Source organism: Henckelia pumila, chromosome 3, assembly GCF_033568475.1.
Source record: "Henckelia pumila isolate YLH828 chromosome 3, ASM3356847v2, whole genome shotgun sequence".
NCBI classification, from domain to species: Eukaryota; Viridiplantae; Streptophyta; class Magnoliopsida; order Lamiales; family Gesneriaceae; genus Henckelia; species Henckelia pumila.
Window position 1 is genome coordinate 145,885,470 of NC_133122.1, and position 23,429 is coordinate 145,908,898.

The 23,429-nt window shown below is 34.7% G+C and overlaps 1 protein-coding gene across 3 annotated transcripts; it reads left to right on the plus strand.

Annotated features, from left to right (window-relative positions):
- Window positions 1–40: 40 nt before the first annotated feature.
- LOC140887129 (uncharacterized) lies at window positions 41–18,628 on the plus strand. 3 transcript variants are annotated; one of them, XM_073294185.1, is made up of 16 exons: window positions 41–335; window positions 1,262–1,329; window positions 2,198–2,353; window positions 2,442–2,609; window positions 4,117–4,267; window positions 4,876–4,950; window positions 5,979–6,259; window positions 6,333–6,476; window positions 9,915–10,049; window positions 10,246–10,344; window positions 13,807–13,863; window positions 15,282–15,486; window positions 17,097–17,215; window positions 17,533–17,601; window positions 17,895–17,993; window positions 18,069–18,628. In XM_073294185.1, the coding sequence occupies exons 1-16, from the start codon at window positions 212–214 to the stop codon at window positions 18,306–18,308; spliced, it is 2,190 nt and encodes a 729-aa protein (XP_073150286.1). In that variant the 5' UTR covers window positions 41–211; the 3' UTR covers window positions 18,309–18,628. The 3 variants fall into 3 exon arrangements, with proteins under 3 accessions (XP_073150286.1, XP_073150285.1, XP_073150287.1); XM_073294184.1 differs by having other exon boundaries at window positions 4,876–4,955; window positions 5,984–6,259; window positions 18,069–18,627; XM_073294186.1 differs by lacking the exons at window positions 9,915–10,049; window positions 10,246–10,344 and having other exon boundaries at window positions 4,876–4,955; window positions 5,984–6,259.
- The last annotated feature ends 4,801 nt before the right edge of the window (window positions 18,629–23,429 follow it).

Sequence of the window (23,429 nt, forward strand, 5' to 3'; positions counted from 1 at the left end):
CGAAGTTTCTTCCCTTTCAGAAACCTTGTTTGTACTTTGTAGTAATAAATCGTCTTCCAAGCACAACCATGCTCTGGAGCACACGCACACTCCCATCCAGCGAAGTACAGAGATTCGTACGAGACGATTGGATTTGATTGGATTGGAAACTCCACCCACAGTTCAAAATCAATCTCAGAATCGAAACCACTCCAGAAACTCAGCAGATTTTATGGCTAAGAAGAGCGAATCGGAGAGCATTGGAGACGCGGAAGAACTTATAAGCCCTTCCATACCTTCCACCGACGGCACCGTTTGGGCGGATGTCTCCTACCTCCTCGACCTCACTTGCAACGGTTCTTTCTGTTTATCTCATTGCAATTGTCCTTTTTTCTGTGTCTCGAATTGATGATTTTAATTTTAAATTTTACTGGCTTGTATGCTTGCGGTAGTAGTCTCTGCTGTTTTACTAGTCCTTTTTGGGCGATTTGGTTCCCGTGGATTCACATTCCAAGATTGATTAGTCTGTCTAAATGGGTTACTCATATGATTGTTGAAAAACAATAAGTAAGGAAGTTTTTGATGGACTAATAGATAGCATCACTATCTTGTTTTATTGATTGATCCAAAGGTAGGGAAAATGCTTTCATGTGATTATTCCGCTGTTAGATTGATGTTAATGTGCTTGCCCAAAACAACAGTAAAGACGAATTTTTTTGATTTGTTAAAGAACAAAAATATTGATTTGTTTCACGATCATACTCGGCTGGCCTGTGGCCTTGGTAAACTTTCCATGGCCCATGCCTATGTAAGAAGCCACTCTCCAGTCTCCATCATGCTTCTGTCTTTGTCTGAGGATCACGTCAACGGTGTAGATTGACGCCTCATGCTGCTTTTTTTGAATGGTGGAAGTGCTAAAAAATGGTGATGAAAATACTACCCAGTGAGAGAAACCTAATGGGAGTAATGACTTTCCAAGCGGGTCAAGTGCTCTAACTAACCAAAGCCTTGGTTTTTGTTAGAAAAGGAGAGGGATGAGAACCAGATAACCAATTACTTTCCTTACCATCGTACTCGTTCTGATGTTCTGACATTTTTATTACAATAATTGAATATAATGTGTAGTGGGTTTTTCTGTTTTAAGACGTGGGATTAAATTATCTATTCGTTGAGATTTTTATTATACTCTTTGCTTGGGAAATACTATCTCTGGTCATGTAGCTTTTACTTTTATGCATTTCGTACTCATAGCTAAATCTTTCATTTTCGAATTTGGCCACAGATCTTCAAAATGATGAGCTAATACATGGAGAGAATTTTAATCTTTTCGCTGCTATGTCTGCATTGGAGGTAATACATCATATTTGTTCAATAGTTCTCATACTAAAGTTATATTGTTGAAGTGATAAGTTTCTAACTAACTAAACATAATTTCTGAGCTTAAAAACAATTTGTTATAGGGATATCTGTACAAAAGCACTGTTTTTTTTAAAAAATAATTGTCTTCCCTTTTCTCCTATTTACATGCAGTAGTAAATGATTGTCTAAAGCTGCATCGTTGCCAGCAGTGAATTGAAATCCTTTTTGAAGAAAAATCTTTTTGAAATTTTTGTTGTTTGAAATGGGCCAAATAAATTTTACATTATACTTTTTAAGTTTTAAGATGTGGAAATAAATCCATGAAAGAACTAGTTAAAAAGAATGAAAGATTATGGAAAGCTAGAAGAACATTATATACTTGCCAGTACACAAATTTCTTTCTTGTTGAATTTTCCTGGTAATGTTTGCTTAGTCTTGTTAATTGATGGCTCATTTTGTAGACTTGACATCTTATGCCTTTGTAGACTTGACATCTTATGCCTATGTTAATTGGTTTTGCTTGCACGACTGTAATGTTACGCAATGTGAATCTGATGGTATTGCTTCTCTCAAGTCTTAATGATTTGTTAGACCTCTCTTTTCGTGAATGTTTTATAGAAATGGGTGTTAAACAAATCTACTCTGGATTTTGTTTCTCTTACATGCCTAGATGCGGTAGCACAAGGTCTCAGCTTAGCTGACTCATTGCTGTTTTAATTGCATATACACATTGTTTATAACAAATTCTTTTTTTAAGGTGTACAATTTATGACTTTAGAATCAATTCATATTGCATGAACTATACAATTTATTGTATTTCTTATTATTTTCTGTTTTGAAATTCATCCTTCTTAAATAGATTATGGACCCAAAGATGGATTCAGGCATTGTTTCAACATATTATTCTGTTGATGAAGCCATTGAAAATGGTGCTGCTCCTGTTCCATTAAGCTTTGATCGAACTATGGATATTCAAGGTCTTATTGACATCATGGACCATCTTCTATCTTGTGAGGTGTTACTGTATTACCTTTTAGGAGAGTGATAGAGTTTTCTCATGACAGGTTAAGAATAGTTGTCCTTGACTTCTTCTTCTGTTGCAGGCGACATGGCATAAAGGAGGATCATTGGCCCAGACAGTTTTTTCATGCCTCTATCTTTTAAGGCCGGAGAGAACATCGTCTCATGCTTTGCTACATTCTTTCAGCAGAGTTATACGCGCAACTTGCAATGCTGTTGTTTCAGCTGTTTCAGATGCACGTACAAATGAAGTAAAGTACTTCAATTGTTCGTTAGCTCTTTTCGTTTGAGATGGAATCATGTGAACATTATATTAATCTCCTCAGTTTACAGTAATTTTCCTCAAGCAATTTTTGGCTTTTGTCCCATCTGTGTAGAAACAAAATAAAGCAGTTCTACGTATCTTTTTCACCCAAGGATAGAAATATAGAATTATGTCGATGGTATTATAGAGGTTTTCCGACTATAATGAATCTGAAATTGTCGAGACAGTTGTCTCCGATCGATGCATGCACAATAATGGAGTGCTCACAAAAGGACAAGTTAACTAGAAAGTGCAGAATCAGCATGCATTAGGAATCTAGAAGATGGTTGGGCTGGGGTCGGTTTCTATTGGAGAGATGTCCTAACACTTTTTGAGCAAGAGTGATATATATTCATGGTTTGGGGAGAGCTCAGATACCTTAGCATGAAACATACATATTATGTTGATTAAAAATCCATTCCTCTCATTATACACTTTCTTCCCTCTAATGAAAACTAAGTTGAAGTGTTTAGTTGGATTTTATTGCACATTACATGGTACTTTGATTGCATTATGCCATTATGATATCACGGTATCACCAAATGGTATGTGCTCTGTTAATCTTGAAAGAATGTGGAGTCCCTTAAAATTTAAATCAATTGATGTCAGATTTTGAAGTAATTTGTTTTCCATTTGGTTTGTTCTTTAAAAGTAGCACAATCATGGGATACTGAATAAATATTTCGAAAAGAGAAAATGCAGAAAATATGGAAGTTAGTGGCATTAGCAAGTATTTTTTTTTTTGGATAAGAAACACAAATATTATTAAAATAATATAGGAGTTACAATTATAGGTGGACCAATGGTCCACAAAAACTCTCAAGTCTCTCTAGGATTATGCTAACTCAAAATCAATCTCCAATCCCTAAAGCATTAGCAAGTATTTTAGATGGTCTGGAGAGAGAAAAAGAAACAGATTTTTTGTAAAAGAATAGGAGAATCAGTTGTGGACAATATCATATTTTGGTTTGCATTCCGTTTACTTCAGTTTAAATTAATTGATGGTGCATTTTAGCATAATTCAAGAGTCTTATGCCATTTTATTTCATGTGCAGGAACATAAATGATGCTTTTATATTTTGTATGGAGAATCTTTTTTATTGTTCAATTGTACAGTTTTATGGTCATCAATGAAGTTTGTTTCTTCTAACGAATAATACATGCTGTGACTAATGATACACCATTGAAAATTTTGGTTGATAGTTACCGTTAATGTCAATTCATAACATGGTCGTAAGGGTGTCGTAACATAATTGAGTATCGCAGTCGTGTGATTTATATTGTTATATATAAAGGCATTTGGTCCCTAGAGGAAGATTTACTTAGTAACATGATTAAGATGCCCAATTGATTGGAATTATCGCATTTCTCCTTATACATATTTGGTTCTCCTCACCTAAGGTTTCTTACATTTTCCAATCATGCCGGGGTTTCATTCCATTGCTCATTTTCAGGAAGACGATCTTTTCACAATGGCATATGGTCTTCCATTGAAGGGAGATGGAGATGAAAAATGCTTATCAATGTTGCATGCAGTGGAAGAAACTATTTTGCGTCAGCTAAAGGCTTGTAAAGCACAGTTGTCGAAAAAGATAGTTGTAGAAGGTACTCAACTCATTAGATTTTTTGCACTGATATTAGTTTAGGTATGTTTCAGGTAATATAGTTTGTGTATACGATTGTTATGGCGTAGCCGCGTAGCAGATTTGATAGACGAGGACCATACACTTATCAAGTAAGATGGAAGTACTCTTTTGCTGAAAGAGTGGTTTAGTCTGCCAAATTTATTCCCCTTGTTGGTATCCATGATGTTCTCCTTTTTCCTATACACTAGAGCGCGCGTCATCTATCTGAATGTTCTGTTTACATTTGGATTATCGTGCATCGTGCTTATGTACGTATCTCTAGAGGAGGTACTTTATCATATGCTACATGTTGTACTTGGCGTTATTTTTTGTAGTTATTAGCCATATTTGATATGTACCAATACTTGAGAATACTCAACTGGGTTTGCACTATTACCTTCTCCAGAACCCCTTTTCTTTTTAGTTTTTTCATTTATACTTTTTTATAGGCCCCACGCCTAATCTGCATTGGTAACTAATAACCTCTTTCTTGCTCTTAACACCTTACTAAATAATACCTTTCTTATTTGTTTCTTCATCAAAGGCTGCTTACATCTCAATGATGAGGTATTCTGTCTGATTATGCAGATGTGGAGCCACTGCAAACTGATCTCAGACTTGAAGAAGGATTTTGTAAAGCACTATTGTGTCGTTTACGCTTTCGTAAGGTCTTATCTTTTAGCATATCTTTCTTCATGTTATCAGCCACTTTAAATTAATGCATCTAATCTGATAAACAAATCTTGTTTTCACAATGGCTTGATTGCGAATCAAACTTGATTCGGTTTTAAAGGCCATAAACTCCACTTGGGCAACTTATGCAATCATTATGTTTTGAATAGTTGTGCTGAAATGGTTCTTGCATATTTACTATCGCTTCTTATGAAAAAAATAGTTGAGCGATCTATAAAAAAAATTAATAGGATCGGGTTATTTTCAAAAAATTTCAAATAACACAAATCTTGTGTTGCTTTTTTGATAGATTTACCTTTTTTAGGATTTCAACCAATCAGTGCCCTAGATTCTCTACTAAATAATTCCATAAGCCAAACCCGCTTTATAACTCTGCACTCCTTGGGATCAAATCACATCATTCTCAGATTTCCCTATTCAAACTTATAGAGAATGCAGCTGAGGAAGGGAGAAAATGGAGAGAATTCTATCAAAATTTTAAAGCACGAAGGTTAGATTACACCCACCAATCAATTTCTAAAAATGATTTGGCCTTCGCATATAGTTATGGAAAGTCTGCGGGGATATGATTAAGTTTAGGGTTCCTTGGTTGCTTCAATCGTCTGCGGACTTTAAATCTTTTTCGGTGTCAGCGTATAGGGGTTGGAGCATTATTTTGAGTAGCTTTTTGAGCTGCTGGCTTTTCGTAGTGTGTTGACCTGTGGTCCACACTTGTAATTATCTTCCATAATTTTATATATAATATTTGAGTTTCATATTTAAAAAAAGGTTGTGGACAGTCATACAAATCAAATTTTAGAAGAACCAAAGAAATTTATTTTTTGAATTTGTGTTTCTCAAATATGTTTCTTGTGGTAATATTATCATTCATTTATTACCCGTTACTTTATTCCGTTCTATTACTTGACCTTTTTTCCTGTGTTGTATCTCATTATATAAAACGCATGTTGTGAGCCCATTGTTTTTCCTTGAGTAACATTTGATATACTCTTTGTTAGCTCAGCACTTTTACCATGTGCTGACATGTATGAGGAGACCTCAAGGCAAAGGTTTGGAGTTGGCTAAGAAACATATTGTTTCCTGCTTATCAGAGCTAGATTCCATTCTTAAATCAGAGAAATTTCTGAGAACAACCCGTGCTTGTGGTACTTTAGAGGATTGGTTAGAACATAAAACAACTGCCTCTGGTTGTCAACCAATTGGTTTTGATTCCACTTTGAACAGTAGATCAGCAGCACCAACTCCTCCTCGCGCAATTAGACTCCTTAGCTGGAAAGAGGTAAATGCTGAGTGACTCATGAAAGTTTCATTTATTCATATTCTGAATCAAAGTTCTGCTTTTCCTGTTTCAGGCGGTTAATTATTTCCAGAAGCTTCTTCATGATCTAGATATTCTATGTTCCTACACTTTGGATCCGGTTTTTGAAGGTGCTTTACGCTTTGTGGTTGACTTTCAGAAATTTCAACCTGATTTGGTTGCTAGAGCTCATATTCAGGTAGGATTGCTCTTGTTTGAATTTTCTGTTTCTCCCCTCCACAGTAATTAATATAGCAAGATGATTTAAATGAGGAAGTTTGAGTTTGACACGATGACCCGCTAATAGATGAAAATTCCGTGTCATGCTTTTTGTGAAGTAGTTTTCGCTGAGAAGATGGTAAACTGGCGACATGGCGTCACTACGGCTGCGATTCGTCTATACTTCTGTAGTAGGATAGGAGAGCTGGGAACTGAGATAAAAATGTCTGGACTAAACTGCTTGGATCTAATTCAGTTTTGTCTGGAGAAGATGAGTAAATTCAGAAATTAATTGAATTCGAATAGCTTGGAGGGAGGTCCAACTATCAAAACTTTTTTGGTCAAAATAAAATTTCATTCAAATGTTTTCTTAGATAGTCGTGAGGAATGAGGATGCAGTGTTTGATGTGGTTGAGTATTAATTGATTAATTTTTGGTTGAGTCCAATTTCACATCTATCAAGAATGGTCTCGTCTTTGAGCATGTTCCATATCATCTACTCTTGATTATGTAGTTTAGTTCAAATTGTATGCAAAGGTTTTACCCGCAACTGCATAAGAGCCACTTATTTGTTGGGCTACTGCAGGTTTGGGAACTAGAGCAGACAACTTTTTGATGATTCCACTATGCTTATTTGTGTGGATATTGTGCACAGACACATTCATTGAGCTCTTGATGAATTGACATAAGTCATTGAAGAAATTAGGTATCTACTATTCTACTTTCAAGTTTATTTGGGTGGGGAGAGGGAGTATCTGGTGGTTTAGAAGCTATAATGGGTTCGTTACCCAGTTGATAATTATAGAACCATGATGTACCAGCATCAGTGGGTTTACCTTGCCAAGCAGTGCATAATTTGGGTTCATTTCAGATTTTCTCAATGCCTTTTCTTACCTCATTTTAGCATCCCGGAAATCCCGAATGATTTTTGGTCTTATGCTATAATGTCTAATAAAATGCTATCCAGATTGATTTTTTGCTCTCATTCTTTGGTTCTTTTTGTTGGAAACATACTCAAAACCCACTCAATTTGCACTTAGCAAAATGCAATACAGACTGATGATTTTGTCTTACCCTTTTGTTTCTCCTTATTGGTATAACCAATAATTCTGCACTGGGAATCGCCATAGTATGCTCTCCCAAATTTTCCTTTTTTGGCCTCCAATTTAGAAGTGTGGCATTCGTGGACGAACGGAGGCAGAGAAAAGGTCAGGAGGACCTATTGAAGGCATAAGGACGAGTCCATGAGAGAGAAAGTAATGTGCTGAGTGTGCGGGATTAAAAGAGGGCATTCAAAGCCATGAATTTCGTGCCCTGGGGCACAACTTGAATGAGCCATTGCAGGTTTGGTGAAGATAGTGTTCACTAAAGGCTGTTTCAGTAATACTGTATTTTTCATGAAGATTGGTGTACACGCAGAAGCAAGGCATGAAAATCTGAATTAGTGAAACATCCAGAATGAACATGTTCAAGTAATTAGACTCAGTTAGGGTGGTGTATTTAGACATTATATATAGTACTTAATCAAGGCTACACAGATATAAAATTCTAGAAGATACCAAATAGCAGCTAAATCTGAGGAACAACCCCAGCTTTATGGTGAGCTGAATTTGTGGAAAAACAAGAAAATATAGAATGCAGGGCCGCAGGCATGGTCATATGCACGTAGAGATTCAGATAGTCATTGACATTAGACAGTCGGAAACTAATTGACTAGATTTGATCATGGATAGTTCCATTGGCAGGGACTAATTATGAAATATACTGGCATCTTTGGGCCACCTAGTGTCACCTGGAATGGCAAAACCAAGAATATTGGTTCTCAAGTGTTCACAGAGGAAGGATGAGTAGAATATATGTAGATGACTGTTGGCCAGTTGGGGAAATGGTTTTTTTAGTAGAAACACATTCACACACAAATTTAGTTAGACATCTCAAATCCTTCGAGATATGTTAGACTTCAACCTAGCTCTTGCTCAGCAGAAATACAAGTACTTATACTTGTAGGCTACGCTTGGTACATAGGATGATATTATTAATGGAAGGGTAATATTTAGGATAAGTAAATTTAATTTAAAATGATTTTTAGTACTTGAGATGAGATAACATATATTGTGTTTGATTGGTTTTTTGGGCGTATGTTTCAACGTTGGATAACTGTCTCTTTCCCCAAATTACCCCTAGCTATTACGACATTCCCCTAAATAACGAAAACCTAAATCTCAAGAACAACGTGAGTCCCCTGTACCTCACAATTCTTCTCGCTCGACGAAGAGTCCTCTGATTCCGTCGATTTTAATTCGTGCATGTATCCGCAATAGACCGGGGTAAGATGAATGAGTAAGGTGAGTTCTTGGGCACAAATTTTTGTTTCTGTGTGGCGGTAGAAAACACAACGAAAATTTGAACACAACGAAAATTAATCAATGTGGCGGTAGAAACACGAATGGAGCTCACACATTATTATAGGAATTAATTTCAAAGCTATTATAACCAAAGCTTGCCCAACTATGTGCACGATGATAAAGATGTGATGAGCAAAATCAAAGGAACCTCCAGAAATTACAAAAGTTAACCTGAAATAAGTGTTGATTTCAGACAGCAATTTGAAGAAGATTTACTTCAGCGGTCAACGTGAATGGAACTCCACAAGCAGCGGCGGACATTTCTGTAGAGAGAAAAGGCGATTGTAAATGTGGGTTTTCTAGGGCGAGGTAATTTAGGAATGGAAAGTGGTGGTCCCGTGCACTGTGCAGATGGAGATTCAGAATACCTCCTCGAAATATGGATTCTTTTACGCCTTATTCAAGCTTCAACAGTGCCTTTTTACCGGGACCGAGGTTATCACATTTTTGGTCAAAACCCAGTCAAACAAATGACTATTTTGGTATCCTACTTTAATAACCCCTACCAAACGTAGCCTTTGAGTTTTCTTGAAAATAGATCTGACAACCCGTTTTTATTCAGGTAATTCCTAAAATTAAATATTTATTGTTGTTAAACCTTCCATAACGAATCTATGTGTTGCAGACCATGAAAAAAAACCCAGCGTTGATTTCATTCAATAACACTGGCCCAACCAGCTTTTTTATTTTTGCTTATGAGTCTGGTTTGTCTTGCCTTACGTAAGTTTCAAGATGAGTAAAAGTCTGCCAAAAATCTGACAAATTTCATAACATATAAGATGATATGATATATACATCTAGGCAGGCAATGGTTTAGATGGACCTATAGTCTAAAATCCCTGTCTTGGGTTTGTGAAGTGGATTTTTGTCAGATTTCCTTTTCATGTCAATGCATATGTGGCTTTCTAAGGAAGAAATACTTAAATTAACCGATCAAGTTCTTTTATGGTTTCCCTTTCTTCTGATAAATGTATAGTTGTGCCATCAATTCTCATGCTAAAACTAATGGACAGCTTCTACTGGTTCAAGATGGGAAGCTCTATGGACGTGACCCTATATTTGCTGTTATCTGCAAAGCTTCCCTTCTACCCGACGGAGCGAAAAATCATGATATCCAGAAGAATGAAGCTGTTGTACAACTAGGGCAGGTGAATTACCAGATATGATCTTCATACTAAAACCATGTCAATAAAGCTTATGCACATTGATCAGCATGTAAACAGTTACCATGATATCTTGTTCAGCCCTCTCTTATAGGTTTTTGGGTTTGTTGCTCATTTCATATCGGTTTTTGATGCAATGGTTAACTGCGTTCTAATTGAAATCACTTGCTTGTGCAATCAGTTATTAATCAGCTTGCTTAGAGTCTTATGTACAAACACTGCATGGCAAAGGCGTAAACTTGGGAAGCTTGTACAGGATTGGCGGATAATATATGTTCAGGTTTGACAATGTAGATGTGCAATCCATATATACCTTTGCAGCAAGCACCTTTTAAAGATTGTGCTGCTTTTGTGGTTTTAACACTTCCACTCTCGATGGTTGAATTCAGCTAATGCCTTTTTTTGGTGCGTCTTATCTGATTTTTAGGTCTTTGTTGAGCCACCAAGTAATATCTCATATCTCAAGTTGACTTTGCTCTGAAAAATATAGATGTGATACATGTACAAATGAAGCTAGCAAGTAAAAACTAAAGAAAAGTGAGGATCATAATAAGATTAGTTTTGCTCCATTATCCATTTGGTCGTTTGGACTAATTCCTCTATTTAAAAAAGATATTGTCGGTATAAACACAAAAGGCTAATTTTTCAATCAAGCTTCTGAAAATTTTGATTTCTGCAAATCTGGCACTGATTGTTTCTCTGTTAGATATATATCCAGGTGGATATAACTGTATTCCCATTGATAACTAACGGAATCAAACAAAACCTTGATGTCACCTGTCGACTTTTCACACTTGGGCTATAGTATGTTTGAAGGGTTCGGCAAGCGCGTCAAAGCAGTATGTGGGCCGGGTTTAGAACGCTGTGAGACAGTTCAGTTCATATCTTGTGTGGGAATTAGATCATTGAGATTGGGGATCTGAACTTCCATCGTGCTTAGTTTCCCAACTTCTACTCTTGTGAGAGGTTTCAAGAAACTAAGGAGAGAATGCCCCCTCATTTAATGCTCTCTTTGCACTGCGGTAAAAGTACCGGCAGAAGCGTGTGTACGGGCTCAATATAAATTTAAAGGGGAACAACTAGCAGCTACAACGACTTGAGAAGGTTTCCTACGTTTCAGCAAAATGAGTTCTAGCATTATTGGAAATTCCACCTTCAATTAGCAAAGTGGCTTTTTATTTGAATTTCTTAGCTCACCTATTTTATCCTCTGTTTTCATCTGTGGGTCAATCCCATAAACTGCAACTAATGTGGCTATTGAACCGAACAAAGGAAGCAATGTTGTAAATGGCGGGAGGCGGTGGCGGGGCGGTCAGTGACCGTCTACCGCGTCGGCCGCCAAGGTAGTGCCTAGGCGGTTGAATTTTTTTAGAAATTTTTAATAGGCAATTATGTATAATCATGCAATGTAATTACAAATAGTCAAATTTTTTTGTGTAATATATGTAATTAAATAATGTTTATGCCTAAAGAAACTTTATACAATATATACAATCTAGACAAAGTGCAAATAAATATATAAATGTAAACTAACAAGATAATTAAGGTGGTGGCAGATGGCTGCAGCGGCGGAGGGCGGATGGAGGCGGTTTGAGGCAGGTGGTGGCAGGTGGTGGAGGACATTTGAAACCAAAAGTAAATACAAAAAAGAGTGAGAGTTGTTTTTATTATATCTAAGATTTTTAAAATTGATTGACTTTGACTGGTTTTTAAAATTATTTGACTTTGATAGTTGATTGGAATTTTAAAATCATTGACCGCCTCAGCCGCCTTCTTGCCCGCCTCAACCGCCTGCTTGCCTGCCTCCGCCGCCGGATGGCCTCAGACCGCCTGCAGAGACCGCCTTAGACTAAGGCGGGGCGGTCGAGGGCCGCCTACCGCCTAGGCGGTACCTAGGCGGCCGCCTCGACCGCCATTTAGAACACTGAAAGGGAGTCATGTACGGCCAAGTCCCTTCCTCAATCAATAGTTGGTCCAAAGAAATCAAGTATTTCGATTGATCATTTCCACTAGAGGATTAGGTCATATATTTCTGCTTTCACTTCCAATTTTATGGCATTCCATCTGATCAACTTTCAAGCTTACCAATGTCCTTGAGAAAATTAAGAGCATACTTTGTTTATGAGATGAAAATTCTCTTTATGTTTCTTGCTATTTCAATGCCGAAGATGTATTTAATGTTTCCCATGTTTCTCTCTTTAAATTCAGATAGAGATTTCTTCTTTTGGGTTCTCAATCTGAAGTCCACATCTTCTATAATATCATCTACATAACAATAAGATCCCTGTATTTTTTAACCATTGAGGTGTGATTTAAGTGCCTTTCTTTGTAGTTGAGACGTTTGATCAGAGTGTGGAAATGAGTGAAACATGGTTTTCCTAAAGGAGATTTTCTCCAATCATCCTTTTCTTAATTTTCAAGAAGATCCTTTTGAGAGTCTAATCATGAGCTTAATAGGCTGGGATTTTGGAGTTTGTATTGTAGCTCGATGTCTCATGGAGTAAACAATTATTGATTTAGAGAGCTCACACCTTTAACCTAATACCTGTGTGTTGTGATTCAAAAACTTGGTTTTAGATGTTAGTTGCAGGGAGATTCTTATCAACCAACTTCTGCAAATTCTCTGGATGAGGTTCTGTGCCAAGAATGCACTCACACACTCTTGTATGAAGTTGAAAATTCCAACTTTATCCAGTATTTTGATGTACGCAATGCCACGATTTTGGGAATTTCCAGGTCTTCGTATGAAACTTTTTGCCATATTTAGTATAGAGTTTTGAAGTATTCTACGGCAAATGTGTTACCTTGTTGATATTTCTGATGGGAGAATGGACCTCAAAGCTTTGTTAGATATTGTTAGAATCAGAATAAATGCCTTTTTCACATCTACATTTTTTGGTATTATTTCATAAAAGAGGACATAACTGTCCTGTCTCTGGCTCCACAAATTGATTGGCCGAGCCATTGAGATCGAGCCTGCTTCTTCCTAGGTGCTTTAGATGCACTCATTTTACGAATTGGTGTTGATTTTGTCAAATATCCCATCTTTCCTGTCCTTGTAATCACCAGTGATGTAACCAGGTACCATTATCAATTATCTCCTAATAACAACCTATGTATTGTGATGCTATTTGATGGATTCTAGGAATGAGGTGGAACAAGAGATAATTGGGTTGGAACCAATCTGAGTCATAGATGTTGCCCGTCATGCCATTTGAAAATTGCAAGTTACTGAATTATATTTGGAGGAAATCCTGGCTGACACTATGAATCAAATGAAAAAGAGGATTTCTTACTTATTAATGCATGATTAGAGTTCCAACAATTTATATATTTTAGATGGAGTATCCAATTTCCTTATTTTTACAGCTAAGATCCCAAAATTTTGGGAACAAATTTAAAAAAAGATAATGTTATAAATGAGGAGGTAATCCAAGTTCCTTAAATATTGTACAAAAATGTTCACTCATTCTATGGTCGAGGGACTAATTTTATATTTCATACTAAGCCAAAAAAGTGGTCCCAACGGAGTTAAGTTTGAGCGGTGAGCTCCGCATAATTGTGTTAAGCATTTCATCTTCAAAACAACAATTTAACTGTTTGCACCTTGAATTTGGTATAAAATTAATGTTTTCCTCTTTGGATGATATGATAGATCAGATGTATTTGTTTTAAACTTCACTTTCTTCGCTTCAACTAATAACCTTTCTGATTTAAGTTTTAACTGATGTTTGCTAAACAGCTTGAATTGGCTTTCAGAGAGAAGTTTGGGGATATAGCAAGCACTTCAATTGATCAGGTTAATGGTCTCATCTCATGCCATCTTATCTTTAGTCACATGCCACTTTCTCGCAGCCCTATTGAGTATTGTGGCAGATAGCAATCTCGGATTTATTAAGGGATTGGTCTTTTGTTTTTTTGTTGATATGATTAGGGAGTCGTTAATTTCTTTTGTAATTAGCGGATATCTTGTCCGCCTTTTGTCAGATTTTATTCTCGTATATAATAAATAAAGTTTCTTATAAAAAAAAAGTATTGTGGCAGATAGTTTCATTGGTGACTCAAGATAAATGGGGTTTATTATTAAGAGGCTTCTTTCTTAAATATACTGTAAATGATTCTCCATGTGCATAACCAAGACTGATCTCTACATTCGTGTTACTTGTACACTTGTAAAGGACATAATTATTTATGATTTCTTTGCTGATTCCTAACATGCCCTCACAAAAGTGGTACTGGAGCATATGTTGCAAAATTTTGTGGTTGATTTTTGGTGGCAATACCTTGTTGCGGTGTCTTCAATTCTCTTGTCATGGATTTTCCAAAGAAGTTGTTTAATGGCTATTGATGAATTATGATAGATTGATCTTTACCACATTCATGTTCTATTACTGGATAGACTTCATAATGAATGTGGTGAGAGGCCACGAGTCACTTTATAAGAATGGGAACAATACAAAACGTCCGTCGTCTATATGTAATCTTGGAATATAAATTCGGAAGTACTGTGTGTGTGTATATGTAATCGACCTGCCTTTCTATATTTGTGGTATAGACTATAGAAGTCCAAAAAAGTCGGTCAAAGGTGATGCTAATTCGCGGAAGATGGAACACACGTGAAATACCAACATTTGAAGTAACCGTTGTATCTAACTCCTAAGAATTGGTATTCTTGTATAAATTTAAGACCGAACGGCTTAACATTTGATGTGAGCTGGAGTTCTGAATTAATTATACACCGAATCATGCTAATCAATTCTGTTCTAGGCCCAGTCCGAAATCCAATTTTTCAACCATGTTCTTGTTTGTGTCTATTAGGTAGGATTAGCTGCTAGCTGCATCTGTCTTCACATGTTCTCTTGATATTTTCTATTTAGGATCTGATATAAATATTAGTGAGTGTTACTGTATAAGGCGATTTTTTTAATTGTTAGCCAAATAATCCATTCTGTTATGTGCTGATGATGTTTGGTGTTCCTGGAATAATTGATTATTGTCAAACTTTTTACCAGCTACTTCTTCCACTGCACTACATATGGTTGGGCTGTGGAAAGAAATCTCCTATTTTTCAAAATTGCTGAATGAACATCTTAAAACTCTATGAACATTGTTATTATCCGCACCAGTGTATGGTCGCTCTGTGACATTTTTATTTTATGCTATTTTGATATGCATGTGCATTCTCATCTCTAAATCTCTCATTTTTACTTCCTCCAGGACGTGTGTCTCAAGATATGCAAACACATTCTCATTTGGGTGGAGGAGCAAACATATTGGATAGCTTTGCGTTTCCTCATGCTTGGCTTTGAGTTGGAGCTATATTCTCCGAATGAATATTGCATGGTGTATTGGTACATTAATGTTATCCTGATCAAACTTGCTGAGAAAACACATCTCAAAATGATGCTGGGAAATGACTCTGGTGAGTGTCCGTTGTTTTTTTTTTTTTGGTTTTTTTGAAACTATCCGTTGTTTATTTATTAAAGTATTTGTGGGTGGGGGAGTGGCATTTGCATTTGAACTCATGCTATCTGCAGGTGACCTATGTCATGCTTCATGGTGCTGTCTTCTTGTTCTTTTTCCTTTTCCAACTGCATTAAAAACAATCTTAATGCAAAATTTTCAGATGTTTTTTTCAAAAAAAAAAAAAATTGATTCCAAATTTCATCCAGAGGAAATACGGTAAGCAAACCTATTCTTGAAAGGATAAGGAATGCATCAGCAATTTACGGAATAAGCAAACCTAGTCTTGAAAGGGCGAGGAATGCATCAGCAATATATACAGGATAATCAATGAAATTCTATTTGGTTTTTTGGAAATAAAGATATTTGAGATTTTTGTTTGAAATGTCAAAAACAAGCTATTATAGGGATTGCTCTCTAACTTATTAAGTGATACAAAATAGAAAAATATGATTGAGTTGGAGTACAGCTTTTGTATCCCAAGTTATACGTATTATCATCTAGACAGTAGAGTCACATATCATTTTGCAACTTTGAATCAACATGCAATGCAATTCATCTTAACTAGTTTGGCATTCGCTTGTTTCATTACAAGCGATTATGTGTCAAAGTTGTGGCATTCATTTTATATGTTCTACAAATTGCAGCAAAAATAGCAAGGTTCTAAAATTCGCTAGGCGCTAGTCGGACGACAGACCAGTGCCCAGGCCGCTTAGGCGGGGACTATTCGGATTCCACGGATCAAGCAGAAATTGAAACATTAATCTGGCATTATCAATTGTATTGTGTTAACACATACACCCCAGTTGAAGATGAAGTTTGGTGTTAGGACAGGCCAACAAATAGGTTTTCTTGTTAGACGTTAATTTAGGGCCTAGGGCTGAAAGCCTTCCTCGGCGCCTAAGGCTGCCCGGACTGATTAGTCGTCACCTACGGCTGCGTAAGGACGCCTAGGCTGGCCGACTATTTCAGTGCGGTCGGCCGGAAAGTGCTAGTCGGCTGGCGTCTAGGTCGAATTATAGAACCCTGAAAAATAGTGGGGTTAAAGCTCTTCGCAAAAGGACCATGAGCATATATTTTGTTTCCTATCAATGAAAAAACTATGCGTTGTACTTTTTTACTGAATTTTTGATGCTGGAAAATTAATTTCCAAGATCTATGCAGCTTTTGTATTATTCACTTTTGCTGCTTCTCTCTTTAAGCCGGTGGATAGAAGTTTTATTTTTACCTCACGCACTGAATCACTGAATTGTGTCTATTTATTGTGATTCTTTCCTTAAATTGGTTTCCAAAGACAATCTCTCTCTAAATTCACCTACTTGTGGGAGTGCAGGGGGCTAGTCAATTTGTACCATATGAAAAATTCCTATTTGATTGTTTCGAACTTGAATGCCCATGCACGTGACTGGAGATATGCTATGATGACTTTGATGTGGCACTGAACTTCCCCTTCCACTTTTATACCTTTTGCAGAAATTGTTTCATGATGTATAATTTTCTTTGCTGCTTTCAGTATGCATTTCGCATGGTTGGAATGACATATGATCAAACCTTCTGCTTTTGATGCAGCTCGACGGAAAGCAAAGAAGAAGAAAGATTTGATGAAGGAGACAGGAAAGGAATATCAGATTCCACCTCCAGTCTTATTACTTCAGTGTTACATCTATGTCGCCCAAGGTCTTATGATGGTAATTATTGCATAATTGATTTCTGGAACGTGTTCTCATCCTGTAACGCGAACGTGTGGCCATCTGCCATTTTGATGCCTACGGATGGAGAGCAGTTGCCATCCTTTACAACTTTGACGTTTATATTTATCGTGTGATTGAAGCTCAATTTCAAAATTGATATGAGGAAGGATGGTGCCTGCATTGGATTAGTTTTATGAAAATACCGGAGATTTTGAATTGAGCACGAATTTGTGAATAATTAATTAGGCCAATTTGAATATAGCTCGAACTTTTTTGTCCAAGACCGGAAGTCCTAACTTTTTAATGACTTTCAGATGCTTGCTTCTTCAAGGAATCAGCACACAGTCTTTCCTTGTGCGGGTCCTTTCAATAGCGAGCAAGAGGTATCATTGTCCTTTTCATTTAAAATTTTGCGGCATATTCTTCATATAAGAAAAATGCCAAGCTTTCTGTTGACCTGTTATCAAAAGATTGACTATAAAAAGACATCTTTTTTTTTTTTTAAAAAAAAAACTCATCTTACAAAATACCTAAAACAGATTTTTTTAATTGAAATGACAGGAGGATTTATACTTTTTCAAGGCCTGTAGTTTCATGTGGTATTAGTCACTTGTTTGTGTTTTGGATAGTGAAAGAATAACCGACTGCATTTGCATGTCATTCATAATCATCGCAGATATTTATCCAACACTTTGAGCTATTACAGAAGGCTTCCCTTCCTAATCACGCCTCTTACTTTTCGTTCAGAGAAACTACAGATCACGTTCATTTCTCTGTAAGTATTTATGATGGATCAGCGATCCACTGCCGTTCATAGCTTTGTATGTGATATTTTCATTGCAATTGGCAGACTCTGGCAATGCATAATTGCTTCAAGGACGCACAGAAGATTGCAAAAGAACTACAGGCAAATTTTGCTGGTGATCCAGAGAGAATGGCCGAACTTCGCCGGCTACAGCAGGTGGCCGAACATAATGATGTTGCACTTAGCCTTCTTTGCCGGTTAGGGACTCTTGACCCATCCCTTAGAATTTCCTTTGAGTTTATCCACCATCCACATTTTGCTGTTGCTTCTGTGAAGAGGTCTTGATGGAATCCCTCGATGACCTCAACAATTTTGATATTTTATTTATTCCCTTCTCTTTCTGTAACATAGAATATTTATAATCTCATCATTGAATTTTCCTCCTTTAAGCCCTTCCCCCCCCACCAAAAAAATAAGGTATAAATATAATATAATGGTGTGATTTCGATTGTTCAAAATTGTATACGATCATGTACATTATATGATATAATCATAGAGCTTTTAGCCTTTTATGGTACGTAATAGCAAATGGAAGCTTGATATCAATGCTCTTCCAAGTTACACAAGAGTCCGGAATCTCAAGTACCTGGTGTACAGATTATAACTTGCAATGGATTATTTTTTATTTGGTGCTTCATTCCCTTGGTTTGCTTGGTGAAATTTTGTAATTTTGTTGGATATAAGATATCGTTGTGCGAATGTAAGGTAGTGTTTGAGAGAGCTTCTAGGAAGCACTTCTCAGCTTTTCGTTAATAAAATTTTACAAAATTTCAAATTTTTGTTAACGGAAAAGCTGAGAAGTGCTTTTAAAAAGTTCTCTCAAACACTACTTAAGTGTGCGGCTTATAGCTCATCTAATATGACGATCTCGAATTTGGAACGAGGCCTATTCAGACTAGCTGTAACCCAAAAAAGAAAAAAGAAAAAAAGAAAAATCATTTGTACGTGTTTTAATTATTCCGCCTGGTGTTGAAATAGTTTCTGAATGAGCTAAAATTTTGATATTCAATGGTGATACTTTGTTAACTAAGATTTTTGGTTTTGGTTTTGTTTTTGATGAGAGAAATCTCAAGTTTTTTTTTTAAAAAATGGCATTTTCTGTTTATACACTAGTGATCTCTGTTGGTAAGTTTAGTTTGTTTCAAATCGGTTGGGTAAATAGTATGAGAATTTAATATACAGACAAGGACAAAACTTTCTTCTTGAGCTAGCTTTTGAGGCAGTGGCGACCCCACCATAGGCCGAAGGTGGGCCATGGTTCCCCAAAAATTTTGATATTTGTTTTAGGATTTATGTATATATTTTGTGAAACTGTATTATATAAATTCTTGGTCCCCGAAATTGAATGAATGTTACATGTGGCTTAATGGTAGCCTACCGTGTTTTAGGCTTGAGCCTTGAAGTGCTCATGTTCGAATCTTGTTGTACCAAATTTTTTTCCCCTTTTCCCATTTTTTTTATTAAAATATGTAAATTATTTTTTTCAATATATCTATACTATTATCTATACCTATTTATTAAGTGAGAAGACCTTAGAAAAACCAACATGATCTCTTGGTATGCCCTTAATTTGAATTTCAAATTATTTGGAAAAAAATGGTGGGAAATAACTAATATAAATATATAATTCATGATCTTTTAACTATTTTTAATAAACTTATGTCTAATATTTAACTCAAGAAAAATTCATTTTTTGTTCTCATAAATTTATTAGATTTTTTTTCTAAAATTAATTTTAATAAAAAAAATCAATTTTTTCATCGCACACAACGGGTGTGCAAATACGCTAGTATAAAATTTTCTTATTCCGTAATTACCCTTTCTTATCCACTATCCCACTAAACCTCCCACTCACTCCATTTTTTGTTTTTTTAAAAAAATTACATATAAAAAAATCTCTATTTTACACATACAAAGGATGTGCATTTTTCACTAGTATAAAATAAAAATTTGCAAACTAATACAAATAAAAATAAAAATAAAATGGTCTATTCATTCAAACTAATAAATAAAAAGTGTAAACCCCTATTCTTCTAATTTTCTTCTTCTAAATTTTTTCTGAAATTATATAAAATAAAAAATTTCAAACTAATAAAAATAAAAATAAAATGGAAATTCACCGTGAATAAAAAATACATATGCTTTCCTCTAAGTTTATATATATATAATAAAAAAATTTCAAACTAATATAAATAAAAGGACAGTTCATTTTGAAAAGTAAAAAGTCATACTCTTCTAATTTCTTTCTTTTTAATTAAGAGGTTTGGAAAAGTCTCACCTGCTTGCACGGCTACACCAAGTTTTCTAAATTCCCAAAAGATTTTTTTTGCATGCTAATTGTGGGTATTTTCGGTCTTTATACATGTTTTCTGCTAACTTTGTTTGGTTGAGTTTTTTTTGATTTTGTTCGGTTAATGTTTTGGATGAAATTAAATTTTTTTAATAATTATTAGTTGCGTTCTCATTTCAATGATTTTTTTATAATTTATATATATATATATATATATATATATATTTCGATCAATCTTCTTTACGTGAAATTTTTTAATTATAATATATTAATATTTTCCACTCTCCAAATTAAAAATTGAGTCGGATGAGTGCTGTATCAAATTTTAGAAATTAAAAGCAAAAGACGAGTAGCGAATGAAAGATGATTTTGTCTAGATTTTGTTGGGATTCATGCAAACTATTAATTAATAAAAATTTTCTTGTTGGATTGAAAAACATTAGCTAGTAGCAAACAAAATATCACATTCATTCAGATTTTCATTGTTATACTTAGATTATTTTTTTTTGAAATTTTTTTTCTACTCAATTAAAATTACATCTGTTGCTAAAATTTGATATATTAGAATTTAACATTTGTAATATTGTCTTGATCAACTGTCTAGATTTTATTTATTGTGTCAATAGTTGGTAAAGACTAAAAAAACTACTACACACGACCTTGTTTTTAGGGTGATAGTGTTTGTGCAATTCTTTCAGTTTCTACAGCTTCAACAGAACTGTCATTCAACTATGAATATCGTCAAAACTAGGCTTCAAAGCAAAATAAATGATGATTTTCTCTCGAATGTATTGATGATATCATTGAAAATTTTATGGAACGTCTCTTTTAGCGAAAAATATATTTGTTAAAAGCAGTGTAATTTTTTTTTTTTATCTTTTTATCTTTTAATATTTTGTCTATATTTTGTAAGCGGCCTCCCCGTGGCTGAAATCCTAGATCCCCCCTGTTTTGAAGTGAGTTAGATCCAAGTCTCATTTTTTAATATGATAGCAGAGCCCAGACCTTTCGTGTGTGTTGGACTGCCCATTATTGGGTTGCCTATAGTTAGGTCGCCAGTTAATATCTCCACACTCCAGATGTTCATTTCTGGGCTTGTGGAGGGTGTGTTGAAATATTGTCCCACATCAGTAGGATAAAGTTTCTGGGAGCTCTTAATATAGACAAGGGCAACTCTCACCTCTTAAGCTAGCTTTTGAGGTGAGTTAGGTTCTAGTCAATTTTTTAACATGGTGCAGATGATGATATTTATATAAGCTAGTGATCTTTAGTAGATGGTGATATTTAATATGAAATAGAATTTTATGTTGTTTATTTTTATATGATGTGTAATTATGTTGGATTATTTTTTATCTTCATGCATATTGTTGAAATTTTGTTTCGTTATCTTTCGTTTTTCATGAATAAAGGTGTCAAAATGGGGAATTTGTGGATTTTATTTTATTATTATTATTATGGATAAACCACAACCTTCTATAAAAACATCTTCAAATAGTGACGATACAATATCCATAAACGAATATGGTAAGGCATGCACAATTATTCGAAGTTAGACTCGGACTTAAACTTAACTCGCAAGATGACGAGTCCCTATTTGTCGATTTTTCATATGTCGAAATGAGAGGAACCGGAGATTCCAGTCAAGATCGGATTACAAAATAATCGTACCATGTGGATTGAGTATCTGAATTGCTAAAATGGCATCCATCATGTTAATTTTAATATTTAAGTGTTAATCAAGTATAATTTTTAAAAAAGTGTTATTTAAGTATAGTTTTTGAAGAATAATTAAGATATGTTTTTTAATGTTTTTAGAAATGAAAGAAATTATTTAAAATAAAGTATACTACCTTTTAATGATACAAATATTTTTATAAAACAGTTGTTCGGACGAATTTTTATTCTTAAAAAAAGTTATTTTTTTTAAAAAATATTTTTGTAATTTTTTTTTTATAAATATACTTGTCCAAAGGAACGTTAAGTTTATAAAAATTTATAAATACAGTATTATAATATTACAAAATCAATCATTTACCAGACAAACATATGGTTTCATTTCCCCCAACATTTTTTAGAAAACTTATTATTACTAAACCTCCAAAAAACCAAAAAACATAATCAAACAAAACCTAGTGTTTTTATAACGTACAATTTATTTTTGGAATATTTCTGAAAACTCTTTGCATACGAACTTTTTTATAAAAGAGATTTTTCATAAAAAAAATAAAATTAAAGAGATTTTTCATAACAAATTTTGTTTTATTATTAGAAACCATGAGTCACCCATATGAGTGATGACCCATACTAAATACTAGAATTACTGAATACTCCAACAAGCACACGTACAATTACCCGAATGCGACGGTAATAATTATTGGAGGCCACATTTCAACTTTAACTTTAATTCGATTTTTCGATCTCATTTAAGTTTTGTTAATTTGTGTCGTTGAAGGTAATTTATTATATAATTAGTATGATTTTGCCATATGATATTTGGTCGTAAACTTATGCCAAACGCTTATGAGCATTTGTATTTACTATTTAATTTAATTTGTTGTATATGCCACATTCAATTTTCAGGTTAATTATATATATGCGATTTTTTTTTGAAACGTATATATATGTGCTTTTATGATTTTCTATCATATAAATAACGGTATCTTGAACCGTAAAAATTGAATAATCAGTCCATTTTTTTTTTTTGAAAAATAATTGTCATTCCATTTAATTTGCGTCGTGAATAGTTGTTGTATTTTTTTTTATTAGTTAATGTCGAGAAATTAAAGAAAATAAAATTCCTGCTTATATATTAATTAATCGATTCGATGTAGCTAGCACATTAGTATAATCATAAAAACTCTCGTGACTTTCACAGGTTAATATTGTAAGACGAATCTCTCGTTTGATTTGATCCATAAAAAAATATTACTTTTTATAACAAAAATATTACTTTTTATTCTGTATATGGATCGATTCGAATCGTCTCATGGATCGATAAATAACATAATTGTTACAATTGTCCCACATTGAATAATAAAACTAACAAAGAGTGAGTTATAAACCCTTGAGATAATCCTTAATATATATATATATATATATATATATATATATATATA

Excerpts from the sequence above, each read along its gene's own strand:
- LOC140887129 (XM_073294185.1), top strand. The coding sequence starts at position 212 with ATGGCTAAGAAGAGCGAATCGGAGAGCATTGGAGACGCGGAAGAACTT. Across the intron at positions 336-1,261 it reads CCTCGACCTCACTTGCAACG|ATCTTCAAAATGATGAGCTA; the intron begins GTTCTTTCTGTT and ends ATTTGGCCACAG. Across the intron at positions 1,330-2,197 it reads CTGCTATGTCTGCATTGGAG|ATTATGGACCCAAAGATGGA; the intron begins GTAATACATCAT and ends CTTCTTAAATAG.